This window comes from Convolutriloba macropyga, chromosome 10 (genome assembly GCF_964194025.1).
Source record: "Convolutriloba macropyga chromosome 10, txConMacr16.3, whole genome shotgun sequence".
NCBI classification, from domain to species: Eukaryota; Metazoa; Xenacoelomorpha; order Acoela; family Convolutidae; genus Convolutriloba; species Convolutriloba macropyga.
Window position 1 is genome coordinate 7,454,737 of NC_134477.1, and position 20,548 is coordinate 7,475,284.

Sequence of the window (20,548 nt, forward strand, 5' to 3'; positions counted from 1 at the left end):
TCTCTCTCTCTCTCTCTATCCTCTTTCTTTGTTTCCATTTCTTTCATATTCGCGCTCTCTCCCTCCTCTCTCTCTCTCTCTCTCTTTCCCTTTGTTTTCCTTTCTATTTTTATCTTCTCAAATTTAATGATCAAGAAAACCAATTGAGCAAACAGTTACCACAAGCAAGGGGAGGCCAAAACAGAATACACCAAGGGTTTCAAACAGACTGAATTGGATAAATCAAACAGCTTTCTCTGTCCTCCATAGGATAACCATAAGTTGAATTTTGTTTTATAGCTGTTGATTTGCCGTTCTATAACCATTACCCATAAAGTTGCTATGAAAGTAAGTTTTGAGCATTTATAATCGTATTGTCTAATCTTACTCTATTATATTAAATATCTGTCGCAATTGAGCGCAAACGTTAACAATGCTACAACTGTCAAGTTCGCATCACAGACATGAATGCCGTCCCGGACAAATATGTAAGAACTTGAAAAGTGCAAAAGCTGGCGACAAAAAGGAGTCGCGGCCCAAATGAAAATTACCGAGATGGACTGATCAACCTTAAACTTCTACCCCTGTGTCTTTATGCTGAACTACACGACCTACTGTATCTCTTGGCAATCATGAGGGGAGAGTATGAAATTACCTTAGATCTACAAGAAAAGCTCCTTGAAGCCACTCGACAAGGTACTAGAGGAGAATTCAAAATTCCTAACAGTCCCTTACAAAAAAAACGGCGACAACTTTTTTTGGCAGAACTAAGGCTCTCTATAATCTAGTTATTAGAGTATACAAAAACTACGGGCAGTACCTAAACAAGCAAACGTTGTTGAGGATTTACTACAAATTCTTCGAAAAACCCTTCACAAAAAATATTAAATGCATATGGAGAATACTCTGCGGAAGAGGACATTAAAATCCCCTGAAAACAAAGTAAACCCTATAATCTGAACCCTGTAAGCTGACTTTGAAACATGGGTGAAAACCTTTGAACAAATATTCCAAGGCTTAATCTAATACTATTATTACTCCTATTGTAACATATTTTAGGGGTCCTTAATCATCCAACCTAGCGGATAACAAATGCGTTCCGACAAGCGCTTTGCCACCTTATCTAAGCTCCTAATATCCAGATTTTTACGCTCATTACGCATGCGGTATAGGAAAAACAACCGAGTCATAAACGCCATTGTACAGAAATTTGCAGTAGAAGGTGCAAAGGACAAGTGCATTACTCTGCACTTGTCCTTTGCTCTTTCTACAATACCCTGAAAAATGGACCTCCAAGATAACCAACGATGCATTCCAGAAAATCATAAGTAAAGCAAATGGAAAAATGAAGGCGAGAAGGTACAACTGAGGGGACAAAATTTGCCAGTGAAAGATGTTAAACCATTGTTTTTCCTGCAGTATCGAGGTGACATCAGCCTTCAAATGAAGCGAAAATTGGGAACAACGTGCCAATTGACAACCATATTCACAACGCGAAAACAATGTACTTGCCTACCATCCCTGAAATCTAGTTTTGATAGAAATCTGAAGTCTCGTGTGGTCTACGAACTCAGCTCTTGTGGATGCAGTTCTACCTATGTCGGACAAACGTGTCGACATTTGGCCACGAGAATTTCTGAGCATCAGAAAACTGATTCATTGGTGGGACAACATGTATTGGAATGCTGTGGGACTCTAACGGCCTTTAATTATAAGATAATTGATCAGTGCCAGGATAGCGAAAAATTTATGACCACAGAAGCTGTACACATTAGTAGACGCAAGCCACAACCGAATACGGGGGACGAGTGCAAAAGTAGGGAACTAACACTGAAATACTAAGTGCAGAAGGCATGTTCTGCCCATAAATGTTCGAATTGCCACGCGAGCAACGTTATATATTGGATTAAAACGAAATTCTCCTATTCGAAACTCATACAGAAAAAGACTCATATTAAAAGTTTTAAAGATCTTTTAACATTTTAACAAACTTTCAGGTTGAATCCGGAAAACAATTCGAAAATGTAAATAGATAATCAAGACACGTTGTTGTATGTATGTATGCATTTTTGTAAATATTTACTTTTTTAATTTTTATTTTAAGTTTTAAACTGCTAACGATGCAAGTTAATGCGCAAACGTTCGAGTAATTTAAACATTTTATATCGACTTTCAACACTTTTTAGCAGGTGCACTACGCATAGTTAGCGTAAGGTGTGAGACCTATGGCTGCTAAGCGAGGGGTATGGTTTTGAGCCCGAGTCGGTGCGAAACAGAAACCTTAACTTCTTTTAAACCTCTTATTCATGTAAATGATTTTCTTGTTATGGTTTTGCGGGCCTCTTAGTCATCATTGAAGGCACAATCGATAATAAATTTTAGCCACAAGCACCGTGGAGTTTTCTTAAAAAGCTTTTAGTACTAAGGAAAAACTTTTTTTCAAATCTGAATAATGTATAACAAACATAACCATTTGGTTAATGTTACATGTTATAAATTTATTAATCAAACTTATTGTTTTCTAACTCATAACAAACTAAGGTTTGGTTTTCTTAAAATAGTTTAGTAAAAAATATGTTTGAATCCTGCAGCCCTTCTGTCTATTGGAACTCTTTCTCGTCGTTTAAGCATTTCCGCTGTAACTTTTTGTTTATATTTGGTCTTCGACATTTCTTTTCCAATTGTAATTGGAAGTGTGTTCCATTTTCGAATATAGTTACAAAAAATTGAACCATTACTCCATTTTGACTACATTTTTATTCTACGAAAAGGTTATGAGTTCGTTTGTTTGCAATAATTGTCACGTTTTCCAAAAATCTGAAATGTTTATTAGAGCGATTTATTGTTTGTTGGAGAATATTGAAAAACCTGTTTAATGACACTCGTGTTATTTGGAGCTGGAAGAATTTTAGTCTTCAGAAGTAGATCTCTGGCAGTATCGTTTTTGGTTTTCATAAAACCAATTTTTTTGCCCCAGTTTATCTGTTTGTTAATTTTGTCAATAGAGTAAGATGGTAAATTTTGATAAAGATTCGCACTAAGATCTAAATGAGATAAAACTAGAGATTTAAAAAGATTTTTTCTAGTTTTTAACGGTACCTGATAACGCACCAAATATAATGATCGGATTGCTGAAACTATTTTACTGATAACCTTATTTAGTTGATTTTGGTATATCAGTTCCCTATCAGTTATTACACCTAAATCTTTACATTTTTCAGATGGTTCCAATTGGTGTCCCTTGAAATCGACAGTTTTAATGATTGGCAATTTTTCATTCCTGAACACCATTAACTCCGTTTTTTTCTCATTCAAGATTAACCTGTTTTGTTTCATATATTGATTTGTCTTGTTTAATGTATCTTCAGCTATTAGCTGCAAATTTGCTGCTTTATGCTTTGCATAACATAGAATTGCTGTATCATCGGCAAACTGTAATACATCACAAGTCGATGATACAACTTCATTGAAGTCGTTGACAAAAAGTGTAAAAATTAAAGGCCCTAAGACAGTTCCCTGAGGAACACAGTGATTTATGACAACCCAATCTGATTTTGCTATCCCATTTTTAACCTACTGTTTTCTATCACAAAGGAAGGAGTTTAATAAGATTCTTGCCTTCTCTCCAATTCCTTACCTTTTTATTTTGTTCAAAAGAACATCTATAGATATTGAGTTGAAAACCTTTGCTAAGTCTATAAAAAGCGTGACAACAATTTCGTTTTCGTCATTGCATTGTTTTTTTTTTACAGTTAATGAAATGATAGCATCGAGACAAGACTTTTTTCTTTTGAAATCCGAATTGATGATTGTTAATCAGAGTTAAGAGTTAGGTGGTGAGTTGGTTGTTCAAGTAGTAATCGCTCAAAAATTTTTGCTAGAGTTGCTGTGACTGATATGGCTGGATACTTTTCTGGTTCTAGTCGGTCTCCTTTCTTATAAACAGGTGTAACATGGACTGTTTTCAAAATATAAGGAAACGTGTTCTGTTTATACAATCATTGTCGACAAATTGTAAATGAGTTCCAATAGACAGTTTGCTATCTTTTAGCGCCCATGCCGGTATATAGCCCGGTCTGGGCGATCTATGCTTAGGTAGATTATCAATAACATTATACACGTCTTTTCTGATGACTGGTCGGAAGCTAAATTCAGGTCGCTCAAATGTTAGAGAAAAAGGATTTGGAGAAATGTCTTTGCCGTTTTATAATCCGATCCTCGAAAAACAGTTATTAAGAATATTGGCAATCTTTCTGTCATCCTCAACAAAATGACTACATTCCCTTAATTTGTCAATTTTTTCTATTTGACTGTTGGAGTGGATCCTGTTTTTGATAAATTTCCATGGTAATCTTGAATTTGGTTCGCTCCTGGAAAAAACTCTTTGTATAATCATCTCCAGCTTTTTTCAGTTTTCTTTTCCTTGAATTGCGTTAAGATCTGTAAATATTATAAATCTCTGGTTTTGGGTTTTTCTTCCACGCATTAAAGAGACGGTGTTTTTCATTTATGAGACCACGTAATTCCTCTGTCAATCATTGCTTTTGTTGTTTTTTGTACTGCTTTCTACCAACTTCAAGGGTGCATGACAACTCAGTATATTTTCAAAAATGTCGATAAATTTCAAAAACATATCGTTAGGTTCATTTATCTGGCACATACGCGACCAATCTTACAGCGCAATGTCACGATTGAAATTTGATCTTAAATATTTCTTGGTATTGCGTATCAAAAACTGTCTTTTCTTATCACTGCGATCTATCTGTAATGATGACTGGTCTTTTATTGTGAAGTGATCAACTCCAAGAGTCGACTCTAGGACATTGGCTTAAAAAATTTGGTTTTTCGAGATAAAACAGTGATTAATTAACAAAAATTTTTCACCTTTTGTCCATGTTGCCTCTGTTTCATTAACGTAACAAAGACCATTGTTTGCTGTGGAAATATCAAGTGACTGTCTGCCTTTTGCGCCTAACAAGTTTATATTCTGATCTCCGAATAAAATTAGATTATCTGTATACGAATACACATTTGAGTTTTCTACAGTCATTTCATCCAGAAAAAAGTTAGAAAGATTTACATTGGGGCAGTATGCTACATTAATGAGTAGTTTTTGTGTTAAAGGCCTACTAATTGCAACCCACATTGACTCAAAAAAAACTTCTATTGATTATGTTCAAATCATTTCTCATTTTTACTGTAAGCTTTTTGGGAGCCCAAATACCTACCCATCCGTCTCTCTGTACATTAGTTAATGATGATCTCGGTTGGTGAACGAAATGATGACGCTTGCGCAGAGGAAACTCGGGAATGTCAGATTTTTTAATTTATCCATGTTTCGGTAACAACTAGGAATGAAGTTTCATCAAGATTTTTCAAAAAAACGAGACAGTTGCTCATGTTTATTATTGAGGCTTCTACAATTCATATACCAAAACTTGGGAAACTCCGATTTTCTCCCACACCCACCATTGTACTTTTTAATTGTTGTTATACTATCCAAATTCGATGGAGCTGGGTTTCTCTCAATGTGACCATTTTTTCGTAGAATAAAAACGATGATTATAAGTAGATATTTTATGTTAAATTTTTTGCTGCATAGTTGGTGGTAAAATTGTGCATGACGTCTTCATAAAGACATTAACAAACACAAAATACTAAGTGCAGTCTGAAAACCGAAAACTAAGGTGCTACTTAATCAGACTGAGAATTGTCTGAAATCTCTCGCGGCAACCATAGTGATTGATTTTTGTGCTTTCACGTATGTTGGTTAAACTTACCAACCTCTGGGACAGAATTTGATTGAATTCTCGGTTTTCTCGAATTCAGAGTGGGAAGTTATTGATGAAAACAACTACAGTAATAAGCTTTTAACTATTGAAAACTTTCAAATCGCTGAGACCACACCCAAACTCAACTCAAGCGAGAAGATGCGGGGATTGAAACTGACGTTTAAATTTTCTCCCGCGGAAACGTTTCCGCTGCCGAACAAATCGAGTACTGCGTTTGACGTTTTAGACTTCTACAATCACTAGAAAACTACAATGATTATAGAATTTAAAAGAAAAAAATCTGGAAAACAAGAGAATTGAATATGCGTATAACCAAATTTCAAAATTTTGAAAGTAAACTTTATGGTTCTAGAACCACCAAAAGACTTTTTGCGCTGTTACCGATCTTTTTTTTCGTGTATGTATTTTTTAAGCAAGTTGATTTTAATTTAATGCTCTAGTAATTGCTTGCTAGCTAAAATGTACGTTTTTTAGTTGATCACATTGAATTTCTTGTTTTAAAATCTACTTCAAATGATTGCATCCAAAGATTTGTAAGTTTTAGTGAGGTACGGTCGAACGGCATCATCAATGTTTCGAAAAGACAAAGAGAAAAAACACGACAGGAATTTTACCACCGAAACTTTTAGGATGTCGTTCGACCGTCACTCGAGTGTATACTCGGGTAAGAGCTCTCTTTAATTGTTCTTTTGGCCAAAAACGTAATGCAAATTATAAAGCAGTAGGAACATTAGAAGGATTTCTCAAATAGTATATAAGCACCTCGAGCAAACATGCACCCACTCGTATAAGAGCCACTTTTTCGATAAGTTCGAAGTGAGGAACTTTATCAAAGGCCATCGAGAAGTCAGTAAAAAAGCCGTCACTTCTTATGTACTTTCGAACTACATTTTTGTAGAACTTCATAAATGTATTTTCGTAAACTCATTATTCCCCCACACGTACACGAATTTTTTTTATAGCCCCCCTTTTTGATATATTTACAATGATTCGCGGGGGACCTCTAGACGTGAAGTTCCATCGAAGCGATGTGTAGAGTATTATAAATCCATGATCAGCCATGAAGGCAATTTTGAAATTAGTCGAAGCGAATGTTCGCTTTGGACGTATCTCGCGATTCGCTTTACTAATCGTGTCTTTCGGTAGTAGAGTTCCCTTCAGTTTTTTATTTGTCTTTTCGAATGTTTGAAGATGTTCGACCGTCCGTCGCAATCTTACTCTACTACTAGCCTTAGATCTCATCGCCGGTTTCGACAAGATGTACCAGTACCAAATGCTACAAAATGATGGGTTGCTCCATACTTACAGGGGAAGACCCAAGTTTTCTTACGGAGAATATAACAATAAAAAATCAAGCGGAGAAAAATCAAGCGGTGCCCCCCAAGGTGGTGTGCTATCGCCAATGCTCTTCAACATCCACATGAGTAAGCTGCTTCTACCCAGATATAAGCATCACGTCATGCTGATGATATAACTTTAAATACACCTCTCCCACAGTTTGAAAAATTACGTGACATAATTACTCCCTACCTAAATTTCTCACACGACTGGCTAGAATAAAAAAACATGAGCTATCAACAGAAATCAAGTGCTACTGTTTACAACTTGGAGCCAAGTTTAACCCAAGCCTCACTATCAATAATTCACCAATACCAGTAAAGTCCTAAATACTTGGTGTCATCTTCGATAGTATGTTCAATTTTGGAGAACATGTAAGGAGCACCAAAGAAACTATAAAAGCGCAAAAACATTCTGAAAAATGTTGCTGGTAGCGACTGGGGCTGCACAAAAGAGGCACTCTCAGTGACTTTCAAAGCTATAAGTCGAAGCGTGCTGAACTATGGTGCTCCCATTTGGGCTTCCACAGCCAGCAATACAAACAGAAACTACCTGCAAACACACAACATTGCCCTTCGCACAATTACTGGCTGTGTAAAAATGTCCGACATCAATGACTTACACAACGAGAGGTCACGCAGAAATGTTAGCAAAGCAATTTCTAGCCGACAATTTCAAACAACCTCCTCAACCAGTTTTGGTCCCATGAGACCGACACTAAATGATACTTATGAGATTAGTAAATGATACTTAAATGAGATTATAGCAAGAAATGAGATCCTCGTGGAAAATTTTAGTATTTTGTTCCCCTCTCCAAAGTTTTGTGGGCATACATCTTTTACGCTCATCAAGCGCACGTACATAGTAACTTGCTATATAAAAACATAAATTTGAAAGTGGTTGGGGGGAGGGGGGGGGGGGGGTGTACCAATACACTGGGAGGGGGGATTCATTTTTTCAATATTTTTTGTTTATTTTCTAGAAACATGAGCTCTCTAATCCGTTGTTGTAGTCGACTGACTTCATCTGCTAGACCAGTATTCAGATGGGGAGTTCAAAACGCCAAAAGTGTTCAACTGTTGCCAGAATCCTTAACGATAGAGAAGATGCACGAGATGGAATGGAAAGATATTATAGGCGCAACAATGCACGAAGTATCTATTGATGACCTTGAATATCAGCCCCTTTTTGACCAGCCGCCAGATAAAATTCTTGGAATTGGTTTGAATTATTTGGATCATTTAGAAGAGCAGAATGTCCCAGTGGAGAAGTATCCGCAAGCACCCGTCGTATTCAACAAAGTAAAGATGTTTTATTTCAATTGTTTGTCTGGCTAGTAAATAGTAAGAAGTGCTTCCTTTGTCCTCAATCGTAAATTATCTCAATTGCATTATGTCACAGGGTAAATTTAAGTTAGCGTGATAAGTTGGCTTTAGTTTCCTTCTACAATTGTCTGCAACCATCAGTCAGTTATCCATCCGTCAGCTACTTCGCAGCTGGATTATGAAGTTGAGTTAGCTGTTATTATTGGGAAAGGCGGAAAGAATATAAACGAATCGGGGGCGCTGAATCACGTTTTTGGATACACCGTTGCCAATGATATCACTGCTCGTGATTGGCAGAAAATGAACAATAGACAATGGATATTGGCAAAGAGCATGGATACTTTTTGCCCATTAGGTGAGTCATTATGGAAATGTTATTTCCCTGTGCTTCCTTGCTGGTAGTAAAGAGTGCTTGAATAGAGATTCAACTCTCTAGTCAGCATTTGGATAATATCTGGATCAATTTTGTTTCAGCCCCGGATCCTTTGTGCCGCCCCCCCCCCCCCCCCCCCCCGTACGTTATGCTCCCCCTAGTTACAGAGCACGTGTCAATACGTGTTAAATTATTATGTAAAAATATGACACGTGCTTCGGTGGGTGCAAATAATATGCACCCACTAAGCTGGGGGGAACAAACGGAAATGATCCCAGACCCCAGCAGTTTTTATGCCGCCACTTAATAAATTATGTGTTGTTATGTGTAAAAATATAGCAGGTGCGCATGGGGGCGTAAGTTACTAAAAAGTTTGACTATAATAAATGCACACTGAGAATTGTCTGCAAATGTGGGCACTGGCAAAAACGGAACTTCAACAAGTTTGGACTTGCAGTGTGGTCTCATAATCCACTGGGTTTCCCCAAAGCCTTAACTACTACTATTTGGTAAATTATGACACAGCGGGACTTTTTTTTCTGAGCTAGTTTGAACTGTATTTCGATGCAAAATAAATTTCTAACTTGTATTTTGTTTTTAGGTCCCGGTATCCGTACTAAAGAATTCATAACAAATCCTCATAATCTGGACATAAAGTGCGAGGTTAACGGCGAAGTAAGACAAAGCAGTAATACTAGCAACCTTCTGTTCAAAATTCCGCAATTGATTGCTTATATCTCGAAGCTAGTTACACTGAAAACGGGTGACATTATTCTCACGGGTACCCCGGGAGGTGTCGGCGCTTTCAGAGATCCACCGATGTTTCTGAAGCCTGGAGATACTGTTAAGTGTACGATAGATGGAATCGGAGAGTTGACTAATTCAGTCATAATGGAGGATAGCTAATGTACTGTCATATCTGTCAAATTAAATGCGCTAAAAACTTTTGAATGGTGAATAGAAATGGCTTATTTAATTTTTCACACTCAATATATATTTATTCAGGCGGTTTGAGCAGTATTTGAACGTCACACCATGTAAAAATTATAACCAGATGATTAAATTTTTACACGTTAATTATTATTAAAAGTTCCGCAATCCTGGAAAAGATTAGGCATGCTAAGCCTTAAGATGAATATCGCATCAAAATTTATTGGCTTAGAATGCATGCTGCCTGAGGCCTGAAAATTGGGCTCAATAAGTATGTAAATCTGGCCAAGATATCGGTTTTAACAATAAATGTTGACATCATATGAAGATTCGATGGTCAAACTGTCGCCGTCAAACTACAGTCAAATTGTGAATGATATCGATCGAATTATGCTTATTTTTTGGATTTTGTGTTTTTAAGGTCGGTGAAATTTATTTATAGTACGTGGATTTTACCAAGTTGGTAGTACAGTTCACAACACTGATGAGAATTTTAATTTTTCAGGTGTTATGTGGCGAAGTGTCTAGAATGCCGTCTGACGAGCGGGCTTTCGTCAATTCTTATGTGACCAACGAGCCCAGTTCCTTCTCATCTGAACAAGATGTTATTCCGTCAAACTTCAGAAAGCGAATCGAAAAGTTTTTGTTCGAAAAGTTGAAAGTACGTAACTTATTTCGTCATAAGATTAGGCTTCAGAACAATTTGAATGTATGACAATGGTATGTATGACTTTTTATGCAGTTTTTTGCAGAGATTTAAGTATAGTTTTGTATCGCAAGTTAATCACCAAACCTTTAGGAATTTTTGTTTCAAAATTCTACTTATTATGTTTCAAAAAAACGGACCAAATAAAATTGATGGACGAAAAATTGGGAAAGTATAACAATAGCCGAGAACTCTTACAGATAATAACAATATTCCAAATACGGACGTTCTTCATAATTTTACGCTTTCAGGTCCTCCGTGAAAATCTGAATGATGGAAACATCTCGGTCAAAGACGTTTCAGTTTACACCGGACTGTCTGGGATAGCTTTGATGCTTATTAAACTCGAGAAAAGTCAAATATTGAAGGACAAAATTGATTTCAGTCTCAAAGATCTAGCGTTTAAGATCACAAAGCACAATGATTCTAAAAAATCAAGTGCTTTTACGTACCTCTGTGGCGCTCCGGGAGCGTTGTACGTGAAAGCCTTGTCAGGAGCTGAGGCGAAAAGCTTGGAACCCAAAAACCTGAAGGATATTCTGGATTTGGGGTCAAGTTTGTGCCATTCGGGCAGTGGCGCCTATGACGAGTATTTATACGGACGTGCCGGATATCTGGGTTGTTTGGTGTTTATGGCTAAAAGTTTCCCAACGCAAAAGGATGAATTGGTTATGGATAAAATATGCCAGGCTATGATTGACAGTGGAGTAAATTCGGCTAAACGCAATAGATTAAGTGAGTAAAGTTTTTAAATCTTCATTAGTTTTTTATCCTGGGATAAATTTAGTTTAGGTGATTATCTGGTACACGAATTCTTTTGCAAGTTATAAGCCGTCAATACTTAGTTTTGTCTAGAAGACGTCTGAAGCTGGCGACCTAAAATAAATCGATAGCGAAGTAAGGGCAAACTGACCGTGTGCTTTTAAGATTTGTTTTTCAACATTTAATTGTTCTGCATACAGGGATTTCATGAGAAATTCTAACTACTTATGGGGCTCAAAAGTTTTTTTATAGATCAGCCCATGCACTTCGAATGGCATGAAAGCGAGTATGTTGGAGGTGCTCATGGCTATGCTGGAATATTCTACTTTCTACTTAAACTAAGAAACTGTCCTTCAGTTCAAGCAGTACTCCATACTGTGCTGAAAAGGGAATTGATGTCTTGATTCAACCATTTAGCTCGTTATTGTTTCAATTGAAAACTGACCTTTCGATTTGTGCCAAAATCAGGGTTGTTGATTGTTTAAAAGTTGAGAATGTTGATTGTTTAAAAGTTGAGAATGTTGATTGTTTGAAAGATGAGAATGTTGATTGTTTAAAAGTTGAGAATGTTGATTGTTTAAAAGTTGAGAATGTTGATTGTTTAAAAGTTGAGAATGTTGATTGTTTAAAAGTTGAGAATGTTGATTGTTTAAAAAATTGAGAATGTTGAGTGTTTAAAAATTGAGAATGTTGATGGTTTAAAAAGTTGAGAATGTTGATTGTTTAAAAGTTGAGAATGTTGATTGTTTAAAAAGTTGAGAATGTTGATTGTTTAAAAGTTGAGAATGTTGATGGTTTAAAAGTTGAGAATGTTGATGGTTTAAAAGTTGAGAATGTTGATTGTTTAAAAGTTGAGAATGTTGATTGTTTAAAAAGTTGAGAATGTTGATTGTTTAAAAGTTGAGAACGTTGATTGTTTAAAAGTTGAGAATGTTGATTGTTTAAAAGTTGAAAATGTTGATGGTTTAAAAGTTGAGAATGTTGATTGTTTAAAAGTTGAGAATGTTCATTGTTTAAAAGTTGAGAATGTTGATTGTTCAAAAGTTGAGAATGTTGATTGTTTAAAAGTTGAGAATGTTGACTGTTTAAACGTTGAGAATGTTCATTGTTTAAAAGTTGAGAATGTTGATTGTTTAAAAAGTTGAGAATGTTGATTGTTTAAAAGTTGAGAATGTTGATTGTTTAAAATGTTGAGAATGTTGATTGTTTAAAAGTAGAGAATGTTGATTGTTCAAAAGTTGAGAATATTGATTGTTTAAAAGTTGAGAATGTTGATTGTTTAAAAGTTGAGAATGTTGATTGTTTAAAAGTTGAGAATGTTGATTGTTTAAAAGTTAAGAATGTTGATTGTTTAAAAATTTGAGAATGTTGATTGTTTAAAAGTTGAGGATGTTGATTGTTTAAAAAGTTGAGAATGTTGATTGTTTAAAAGTTGAGAATGTTGATGGTTTAAAAGTTGAGAATGTTGATTGTTTAAAAGTTGAGGATGTTGATTGTTTAAAAAGTTGAGAATGTTGATTGTTTAAAAGTTGAGAATGTTGATTGTTTAAAAGTTGAGAATGTTGATGGTTTAAAAGTTGAGAATGTTGATTTTTTAAAAGTTGAGAATGTTGATAGTTTAAAAGTTGAGAATGTTGATTGTTTTAAGTTGAGAATGTTGATTGTTTAAAAGTTGAGAATGATGATTGTTTTAAGCGTTGAGAATGTTGATTGTTTAAAAGTTGAGAATGTTGATTGTTTAAAAAGTTGAGAATGTTGATTGTTTAAAAGTTGAGAATGTTGATTGTTTAAAAGTTGAGAATGTTGATTGTTTAAAAGTTGAGAATGTTGATTGTTTAAAAGTTGAGAATGTTGATTGTTTAAAAGTTGAGAATGTTGATTGTTTAAAAGTTGAGAATGTTGATGGTTTAAAAGTTGAGAATGTTGATTGTTTAAAAGTTGAGAATATTAATTGTTTAAAAAGTTGAGAATGTTGATTGTTTAAAAGTTGAGAATGTTGATTGTTTAAAAGTTGAGAATGTTGATTGTTTAAAAGTTGAGAATGTTGATTGTTTAAAAGTTGAGAATGTTGATTGTTTAAAAGTTGAGAATGTTGATTGTTTAAAAAGTTGAGAATGTTGATTGTTTAAAAGTTGAGAATGTTGATGGTTTAAAAGTTGAGAATGTTGATTGTTTAAAAGTTGAGAATGTTGATTGTTTAAAAGTTGAGAATGTTGATTGTTTAAAATGTTGAGAATGTTGATTGTTTAAAAGTAGAGAATGTTGGTTGTTCAAAAGTTGAGAATATTGATTGTTTAAAAGTTGAGAATGTTGATTGTTTAAAAGTAGAGAATGTTGATTGTTTAAAAGTTGAGAATGTTGATTGTTTAAAAGTTGAGAATGTTGATTGTTTAAAAGTTGAGAATGTTGATTGTTTAAAAGTTGAGAATGTTGATTGTTTAAAAGTTGAGAATGTTGATGGTTTAAAAGTTGAGAATGTTGATTGTTTAAAAGTTGAGAATATTGATTGTTTAAAAAGTTGAGAATGTTGATTGTTTAAAAGTTGAGAATGTTGATTGTTTAAAAGTTGAGAATGTTGATTGTTTAAAAGTTGAGAATGTTGATTGTTTAAAAGTTGAGAATGTTGATTGTTTAAAAGTTGAGAATGTTGATTGTTTAAAAGTTGAGAATGTTGATTGTTTAAAAGTTGAGAATGTTGATTGTTTAAAATGTTGAGAATGTTGATTGTTTAAAAGTAGAGAATGTTGGTTGTTCAAAAGTTGAGAATATTGATTGTTTAAAAGTTGAGAATGTTGATTGTTTAAAAGTTGAGAATGTTGATTGTTTAAAAGTAGAGAATGTTGATTGTTTAAAAGTTGAGAATGTTGATTGTTTAAAAGTTGAGAATGTTGATTGTTTAAAAGTTGAGAATGTTGATTGTTTAAAAGTTGAGAATGTTGATTGTTTAAAAGTTGAGAATGTTGATGGTTTAAAAGTTGAGAATGTTGATTGTTTAAAAGTTGAGAATATTGATTGTTTAAAAAGTTGAGAATGTTGATTGTTTAAAAGTTGAGAATGTTGATTGTTTAAAAGTTGAGAATGTTGATTGTTTAAAAGTTGAGAATGTTGATTGTTTAAAAGTTGAGAATGTTGATTGTTTAAAAAGTTGAGAATGTTGATTGTTTAAAAGTTGAGAATGTTGATGGTTTAAAAGTTGAGAATGTTGATTGTTTAAAAGTTGAGAATGTTGATTGTTTAAAAGTTGAGAATGTTGATTGTTTAAAAAGTTGAGAATGTTGATTGTTTAAAAGTTGAGAATGTTGATTGTTTAAAAGTTGAGAATGTTGATTGTTTAAAAGTTGAGAATGTTGATTGTTTAAAAGTAGAGAATGTTGGTTGTTCAAAAGTTGAGAATATTGATTGTTTAAAAGTTGAGAATGTTGATTGTTTAAAAGTTGAGAATTTTGATTGTTTAAAAAGTTGAGAATGTTGATTGTTTAAAAGTTGAGAATGTTGATGGTTTAAAAGTTGAGAATGTTGATTGTTTAAAAGTTGAGAATGTTGATTGTTTAAAAAGTTGAGAATGTTGATTGTTTAAAAGTTGAGAATGTTGATTGTTTAAAAGTTGAGAATGTTGATTGTTTAAAAGTTGAGAATGTTGATTGTTTAAAATGTTGAGAATGTTGATTGTTTAAAAGTAGAGAATGTTGGTTGTTCAAAAGTTGAGAATATTGATTGTTTAAAAGTTGAGAATGTTGATTGTTTAAAAAGTTGAGAATGTTGATTGTTTAAAAGTTGAGAATGTTGATTGTTTAAAAAGTTGAGAATGTTGATTGTTTAAAAGTAGAGAATGTTGATTGTTTAAAAGTTGAGAATGTTGATTGCTTAAAAGTTGAGAATGTTGATTGTTTAAAAGTTGAGAATGTTGATTGTTTAAAAGTTGAGAATGTTGATTGTTTAAAAGTTGAGAATGTTGATGGTTTAAAAGTTGAGAATGTTGATTGTTTAAAAGTTGAGAATATTGATTGTTTAAAAAGTTGAGAATGTTGATTGTTTAAAAGTTGAGAATGTTGATTGTTTAAAAGATGAGAATGTTGATTGTTTAAAAGTTGAGAATGTTGATTGTTTAAAAGTTGAGAATGTTGATTGTTTAAAAGTTGAGAATGTTGATTGTTTAAAAGTTGAGAATGTTGATTGTTTAAAAAGTTGAGAATGTTGATTGTTTAAAAGTTGAGAATGTTGATGGTTTAAAAGTTGAGAATGTTGATTGTTTAAAAGTTGAGAATGTTGATTGTTTAAAAAGTTGAGAATGTTGATTGTTTAAAAGTTGAGAATGTTGATTGTTTAAAAGTTGAGAATGTTGATTGTTTAAAAGTTGAGAATGTTGATTGTTTAAAATGTTGAGAATGTTGATTGTTTAAAAGTAGAGAATGTTGGTTGTTCAAAAGTTGAGAATATTGATTGTTTAAAAGTTGAGAATGTTGATTGTTTAAAAAGTTGAGAATGTTGATTGTTTAAAAGTTGAGAATGTTGATTGTTTAAAAAGTTGAGAATGTTGATTGTTTAAAAGTAGAGAATGTTGATTGTTTAAAAGTTGAGAATGTTGATTGTTTAAAAGTTGAGAATGTTGATTGTTTAAAAGTTGAGAATGTTGATTGTTTAAAAGTTGAGAATGTTGATTGTTTAAAAGTTGAGAATGTTGATGGTTTAAAAGTTGAGAATGTTGATTGTTTAAAAGTTGAGAATATTGATTGTTTAAAAAGTTGAGAATGTTGATTGTTTAAAAGTTGAGAATGTTGATTGTTTAAAAGATGAGAATGTTGATTGTTTAAAAGTTGAGAATGTTGATTGTTTAAAAGTTGAGAATGTTGATTGTTTAAAAGTTGAGAATGTTGATTGTTTAAAAGTTGAGAATGTTGATTGTTTAAAAGTTGAGAATGTTGATTGTTTAAAAGTTGAGAATGTTGATTGTTTAAAAGTTGAGAATGTTGATTGTTTAAAAGTTGAGAATGTTGATTGTTTAAAAAGTTGAGAATGTTGATTGTTTAAAAGTTGAGAATGTTGATGGTTTAAAAGTTGAGAATGTTGATTGTTTAAAAGTTGAGAATGTTGATTGTTTAAAAAGTTGAGAATGTTGATTGTTTAAAAGTTGAGAATGTTGATTGTTTAAAAGTTGAGAATGTTGATTGTTTAAAAGTTGAGAATGTTGATTGTTTAAAAGTTGAGAATGTTGATTGTTTAAAATGTTGAGAATGTTGATTGTTTAAAAGTAGAGAATGTTGGTTGTTCAAAAGTTGAGAATATTGATTGTTTAAAAGTTGAGAATGTTGATTGTTTAAAAGTTGAGAATGTTGATTGTTTAAAAGTTGAGAATGTTGATTGTTTAAAAAGTTGAGAATGTTGATGGTTTAAAAGTTGAGAATGTTGATTGTTTAAAAGTTGAGAATGTTGATTGTTTAAAAGTTGAGAATGAGAGATGACCGCTCTTTTTGTCAGCCAATTTTCTTAGTGAATGTTGGGTCATACGTGAGTCCTGAATGTTGTGAGTTGTTAAAGTTTCCTCAGAATTAGTTTTTGCCACACCTTTTTCTAATCGATAATTGTATAATGCGAAAATTTTACTAACTCTGCGGGCCACGTAAATATCAGCTAAGTCGTTCTCAACGTAATTTTTAATTGCTAATCGATTTTAAGAAAATCAATTCCCTTTTGTGAAAGTGCCCTGTACTGGTTCTTGGAATTGCAACTGGACAGTGGCAATTACCCGTCCTCAATCGGAAGTGGGAGAGACAAATTAGTGCACTGGTGTCATGGTGCACCTAGTGCTGTGTTTACACTCATTACAGCATACGAGGTAAGAAGCAAATAGTTGCACACAAAGGCAGAGTCCAATTTTTGCAAACCAGAATTGATTGAAAAACAGTTAAGTTGGGGTAGCAGAACGAATATGTTCTCGTTGGCTAAAATTAAGACAATCTATTTGCAAGATTCGAAATGAGAAGCGCTAATGGCTCAGCCTCATGTGTCATGACCGTGCTCTTGATAGTTTTTGCCCTAGATCAACCACAATTTTAATTTATGGAATTTCAGGAACTTTTTTCTTTTCCCCGTGATAATTTAACAAAAGGAACCAATTCTAACTTTCATTTATTCTCTTGCTTCAATCTGATGAAATTTCTGTATGTTGACAAAAGGTGTACGGAGATGAAAAGTTCAAATCAGCAGCCCTCGAGTGTGGTCAATGTGTGTGGAAAAGAGGGTTCTTAAAGAAGGGGTACGGCATATGTCATGGTACAGCTGGAAATGCCTACACATTCCTGGCACTCTACAGGGCTACTGGAAATTTTCAGCATCTCTACAGAGCTGTCTGTTTTGCTCAGTTGTGTCTGGATTTTGACAAACCACACAGGTTAAAAATGCCCCAATGTGATATTTCCAGTTTTTGATTATTGTACTCACGTATTTAATTATTGTACATTTCACCGTAGGAGCAGAAAGTTTGGTGTGAATTGTTAATATTGATTTGATATAAGCATGACTGGTGAAATGATCTAAAGAGTAAACTTAAAAAAGGTTTTTGTAGTGTGCTGCAGATTTCTGTCTTCAGTTGTTCAATCTCAATCTCACCTCTCATAAGTTGGAATTGAGTTTTTTTCCAAAAAAAGCTATTTCTAGAATGCATTTTCTATCAATTTATTCTATTTGAGACCAATTTGCCCTTCACATTGTGATACAATTGTTTTTGTTTAGATCTGCTGACCGGCCCTTTTCCCTGTTCGAGGGATTGGCTGGAACCATGTACTTCCTGATCGATATGTTGGATCACGAGAATGCCAGGTTCCCTTGCTACGAATTTGACTCAATTTAATACGGCCGTTACGAATGACTACGAAATATAGAAACAGTTTATTAGTGCAATTCGGTATACGAAATTGACTTCAAACCCGAATTGCATCGCAGTGAGCTGAGCCAAAACGAGATTGGAGCAGACTCTTGAAAATGTGAGATAACTAAGTTATAAAAAATGTGCTTTTAGATGTTACTGATGAATGTATGAGTTTGTTTTTGTTGAATTTTTGATTTTAAATAGTATTAGCGAGGAAATTGGCAGCTTTTATTTGAAATACGCAGTGAACTTGATTTCATTTTTTGTAAGCTCAAAGTAGATTTTGATCATTGTTCAAGAATCGAAACATTGACGCGACTACGATATATAATTGAATATATATAATTGATATATATATATATTTGTCCCTGAGGTAAATGTATAGTACATGACTGAGAAATTCAGCAACGAAGTTCTTGTTAAAATAACCCGACGATGTCAAATTGCCGCATATTTGTTTGTGATCTTTTACCGGTTAAAAAATAATTGCTAGTTCAATAAATTTTGACCTTTGAATTTTTATGCGAGTATCGCTTTGTATGTAAAATGAGGTAGATGAGATTCTATTTTTGCTCCGTTTATTGTAATGAACGGGATCTTTGAAAACTGTAAACCTGGGTTAGAACTATCCCTACTTTAGCTCAAAATTTTGTACCGCCTTTAGCTGAGGAAAAATGATTAGTTTGAAGTGTGATAAGCACTCTTAACTTCGTCTTTAGTAACTTAAGAAATAATAAGACCGCCGAGAGTTAGCTGCGACTTTCAGTAACTAACGCTCTCACTCTCTCAACCAAAATTCTGAATGTTGTATACGACTTTGGTTTTCGTGTGATCTATGGTCTGAAGCTCTAGGTCACAAAAAAGGATAAATATTAATGTTAGTTAATAAAATGAGCAATTTTCCCGCTTTACTAGTCTCAGATGTGTACCAAAGGCTGACAGGCAAAATTGAATAAAATGGGGCCAAAATTTTGGTTGTTTTTTTTCTTTTTAATAGCCGCCCTCATCTTCTCAGCCGGCTATTATTGCGCTCGTATTTTTTTTTACTTCGTCAAACTTTTTTTCGCTTTACCATTTTGCCGCTTTTTCGACATTTTGCGTGAAATCTTTTTGACTTCTCTAGGCTAGTTTCTCTCTTCTCTCATTCTGCTAAAAGTGAATTTGAACATCAGTTGCTAAGCAAAGCAATTCAAAATGAACAGAGTCGGTATAAAAAATTGAAGTCAGAAATAGAAACGGGATAAACCCATAAAGCCCAATTTTAGATGCCCGCTATTTGAACGTCGTTCCTATAAGTCTTAGTTACCACCTCTAATGCTTATTGGTGTTGATAGTAGCCCCTGTAGCCTCTCTCTAAGAAACAGAAGTATGTTCAACTACAAAATGCCATCAAAATAAATCGGACTTAAAAAATATTTTTGTACAAAAATCTTTTTTTTTTTCAATATATTCTATTCGTTCAATCCCAATCATGCTTATTGGAATCAACGGCGGCTATTTTCCGGCAATCTGCCGGGTATGTTTTAGAGTTGTTCCTGATAGATCTGTCTCCGCCTGATCATTTTATTTATTTGATGATTTTATCCAATTTTATTTTTTAACTTTGAAAAAAAAATTGCTTGTACCGGGCCAGTTCTCAGAGTTTAGTGATGTTTAGAATTCTTATTTATTGTTTGCCGACATTCGGCCTTCGTATGCGGGTTTAATTTGGCATGCATGGGCATAAAGTTTTTTTAATTGCTCTGGACGAAGTTAGAAGCAATTATAAACGTGTGGCTCTTATGCAAAATTTTTGCTTGACCGTTTTGTTCTCGATTTTAGTTCTCGAGTTACTTCCATACGCTTGACATTTAATTTTGGCTCGAACTAAATTGCTCTTATTCATAAATAAAATTTGCGAAATTAAAAGTTTAAGCTGTACAAAACAGCCAGGTACAGAGAAATAACACCGCAGTACAAAGCCATGAAATCCGAGTGAATAAAGAATGAGTCTATTACGCCAGAAGTTGATTTCGCGAACGCAACTGGTTTGGAAATTTTGCACCCATAAAAAATTCTAGGCTACAGCCCCGCTCAGAATTAATTGCCCTGCCTGTCGTTTCAGAGCAAGCTTGTCCGACATTAGTCGGGCTATGTTTTTGATTTTGAAAGTTGAAAAATCAACTTGGAGTTTAAGAGCGTAGTGATTCTTTATAATTTTAAAACGAGTTTTCGAAGTTGACAGATTATTTGCATACTTGAACTTTGAACGTATTTCGTCTCTTTACGTCTTTTGATGCCTATGACCTTAGATAAAAAACACTATCTGGAAAGAAAAGCTACCGAGAGACAAAGCGATGCAAAGGTTTTGTAGCGCAATGCGATTAGGTCTACTATGCATACTCTGTTATCCTGGCAAAAGCTGGAGAATAATTTTTCGAAATTTGTTACATAATGACATCGCGTTACAAACATTTTTTCGCATTTTGAAGACTATTG

At 33.9% G+C, this 20,548-nt stretch overlaps 2 protein-coding genes across 2 annotated transcripts; both read left to right on the top strand.

Moving 5' to 3' along the window:
• Positions 1–8,070: 8,070 nt before the first annotated feature.
• On the top strand, positions 8,071–9,884 carry LOC142348450 (oxaloacetate tautomerase fahd2, mitochondrial-like). The gene is made up of 3 exons (XM_075399811.1): positions 8,071–8,410; positions 8,546–8,789; positions 9,409–9,884. The coding sequence occupies exons 1-3, from the start codon at positions 8,096–8,098 to the stop codon at positions 9,711–9,713; spliced, it is 864 nt and encodes a 287-aa protein (XP_075255926.1). The 5' UTR covers positions 8,071–8,095; the 3' UTR covers positions 9,714–9,884.
• A 331-nt stretch (positions 9,885–10,215) lies between these two features.
• On the top strand, positions 10,216–18,586 carry LOC142348449 (glutathione S-transferase LANCL1-like). Its single transcript, XM_075399809.1, has 6 exons — positions 10,216–10,398; positions 10,695–11,178; positions 11,458–11,589; positions 16,899–17,038; positions 17,379–17,593; positions 17,935–18,586. Exons 1-6 carry the CDS (start codon positions 10,222–10,224, stop codon positions 18,050–18,052), a joined length of 1,266 nt encoding a protein of 421 aa, XP_075255924.1. The 5' UTR covers positions 10,216–10,221; the 3' UTR covers positions 18,053–18,586.
• Positions 18,587–20,548: the final 1,962 nt, after the last annotated feature.

Excerpts from the sequence above, each read along its gene's own strand:
- LOC142348449 (XM_075399809.1), top strand. The coding sequence starts at position 10,222 with ATGAGAATTTTAATTTTTCAGGTGTTATGTGGCGAAGTGTCTAGAATG. Across the intron at positions 10,399-10,694 it reads TTTTGTTCGAAAAGTTGAAA|GTCCTCCGTGAAAATCTGAA; the intron begins GTACGTAACTTA and ends TTACGCTTTCAG. Across the intron at positions 17,594-17,934 it reads GATTTTGACAAACCACACAG|ATCTGCTGACCGGCCCTTTT; the intron begins GTTAAAAATGCC and ends GTTTTTGTTTAG.
- LOC142348450 (XM_075399811.1), top strand. The coding sequence starts at position 8,096 with ATGAGCTCTCTAATCCGTTGTTGTAGTCGACTGACTTCATCTGCTAGA. Across the intron at positions 8,411-8,545 it reads CACCCGTCGTATTCAACAAA|TTTCCTTCTACAATTGTCTG; the intron begins GTAAAGATGTTT and ends AGTTGGCTTTAG. Across the intron at positions 8,790-9,408 it reads GGATACTTTTTGCCCATTAG|GTCCCGGTATCCGTACTAAA; the intron begins GTGAGTCATTAT and ends TTTTGTTTTTAG.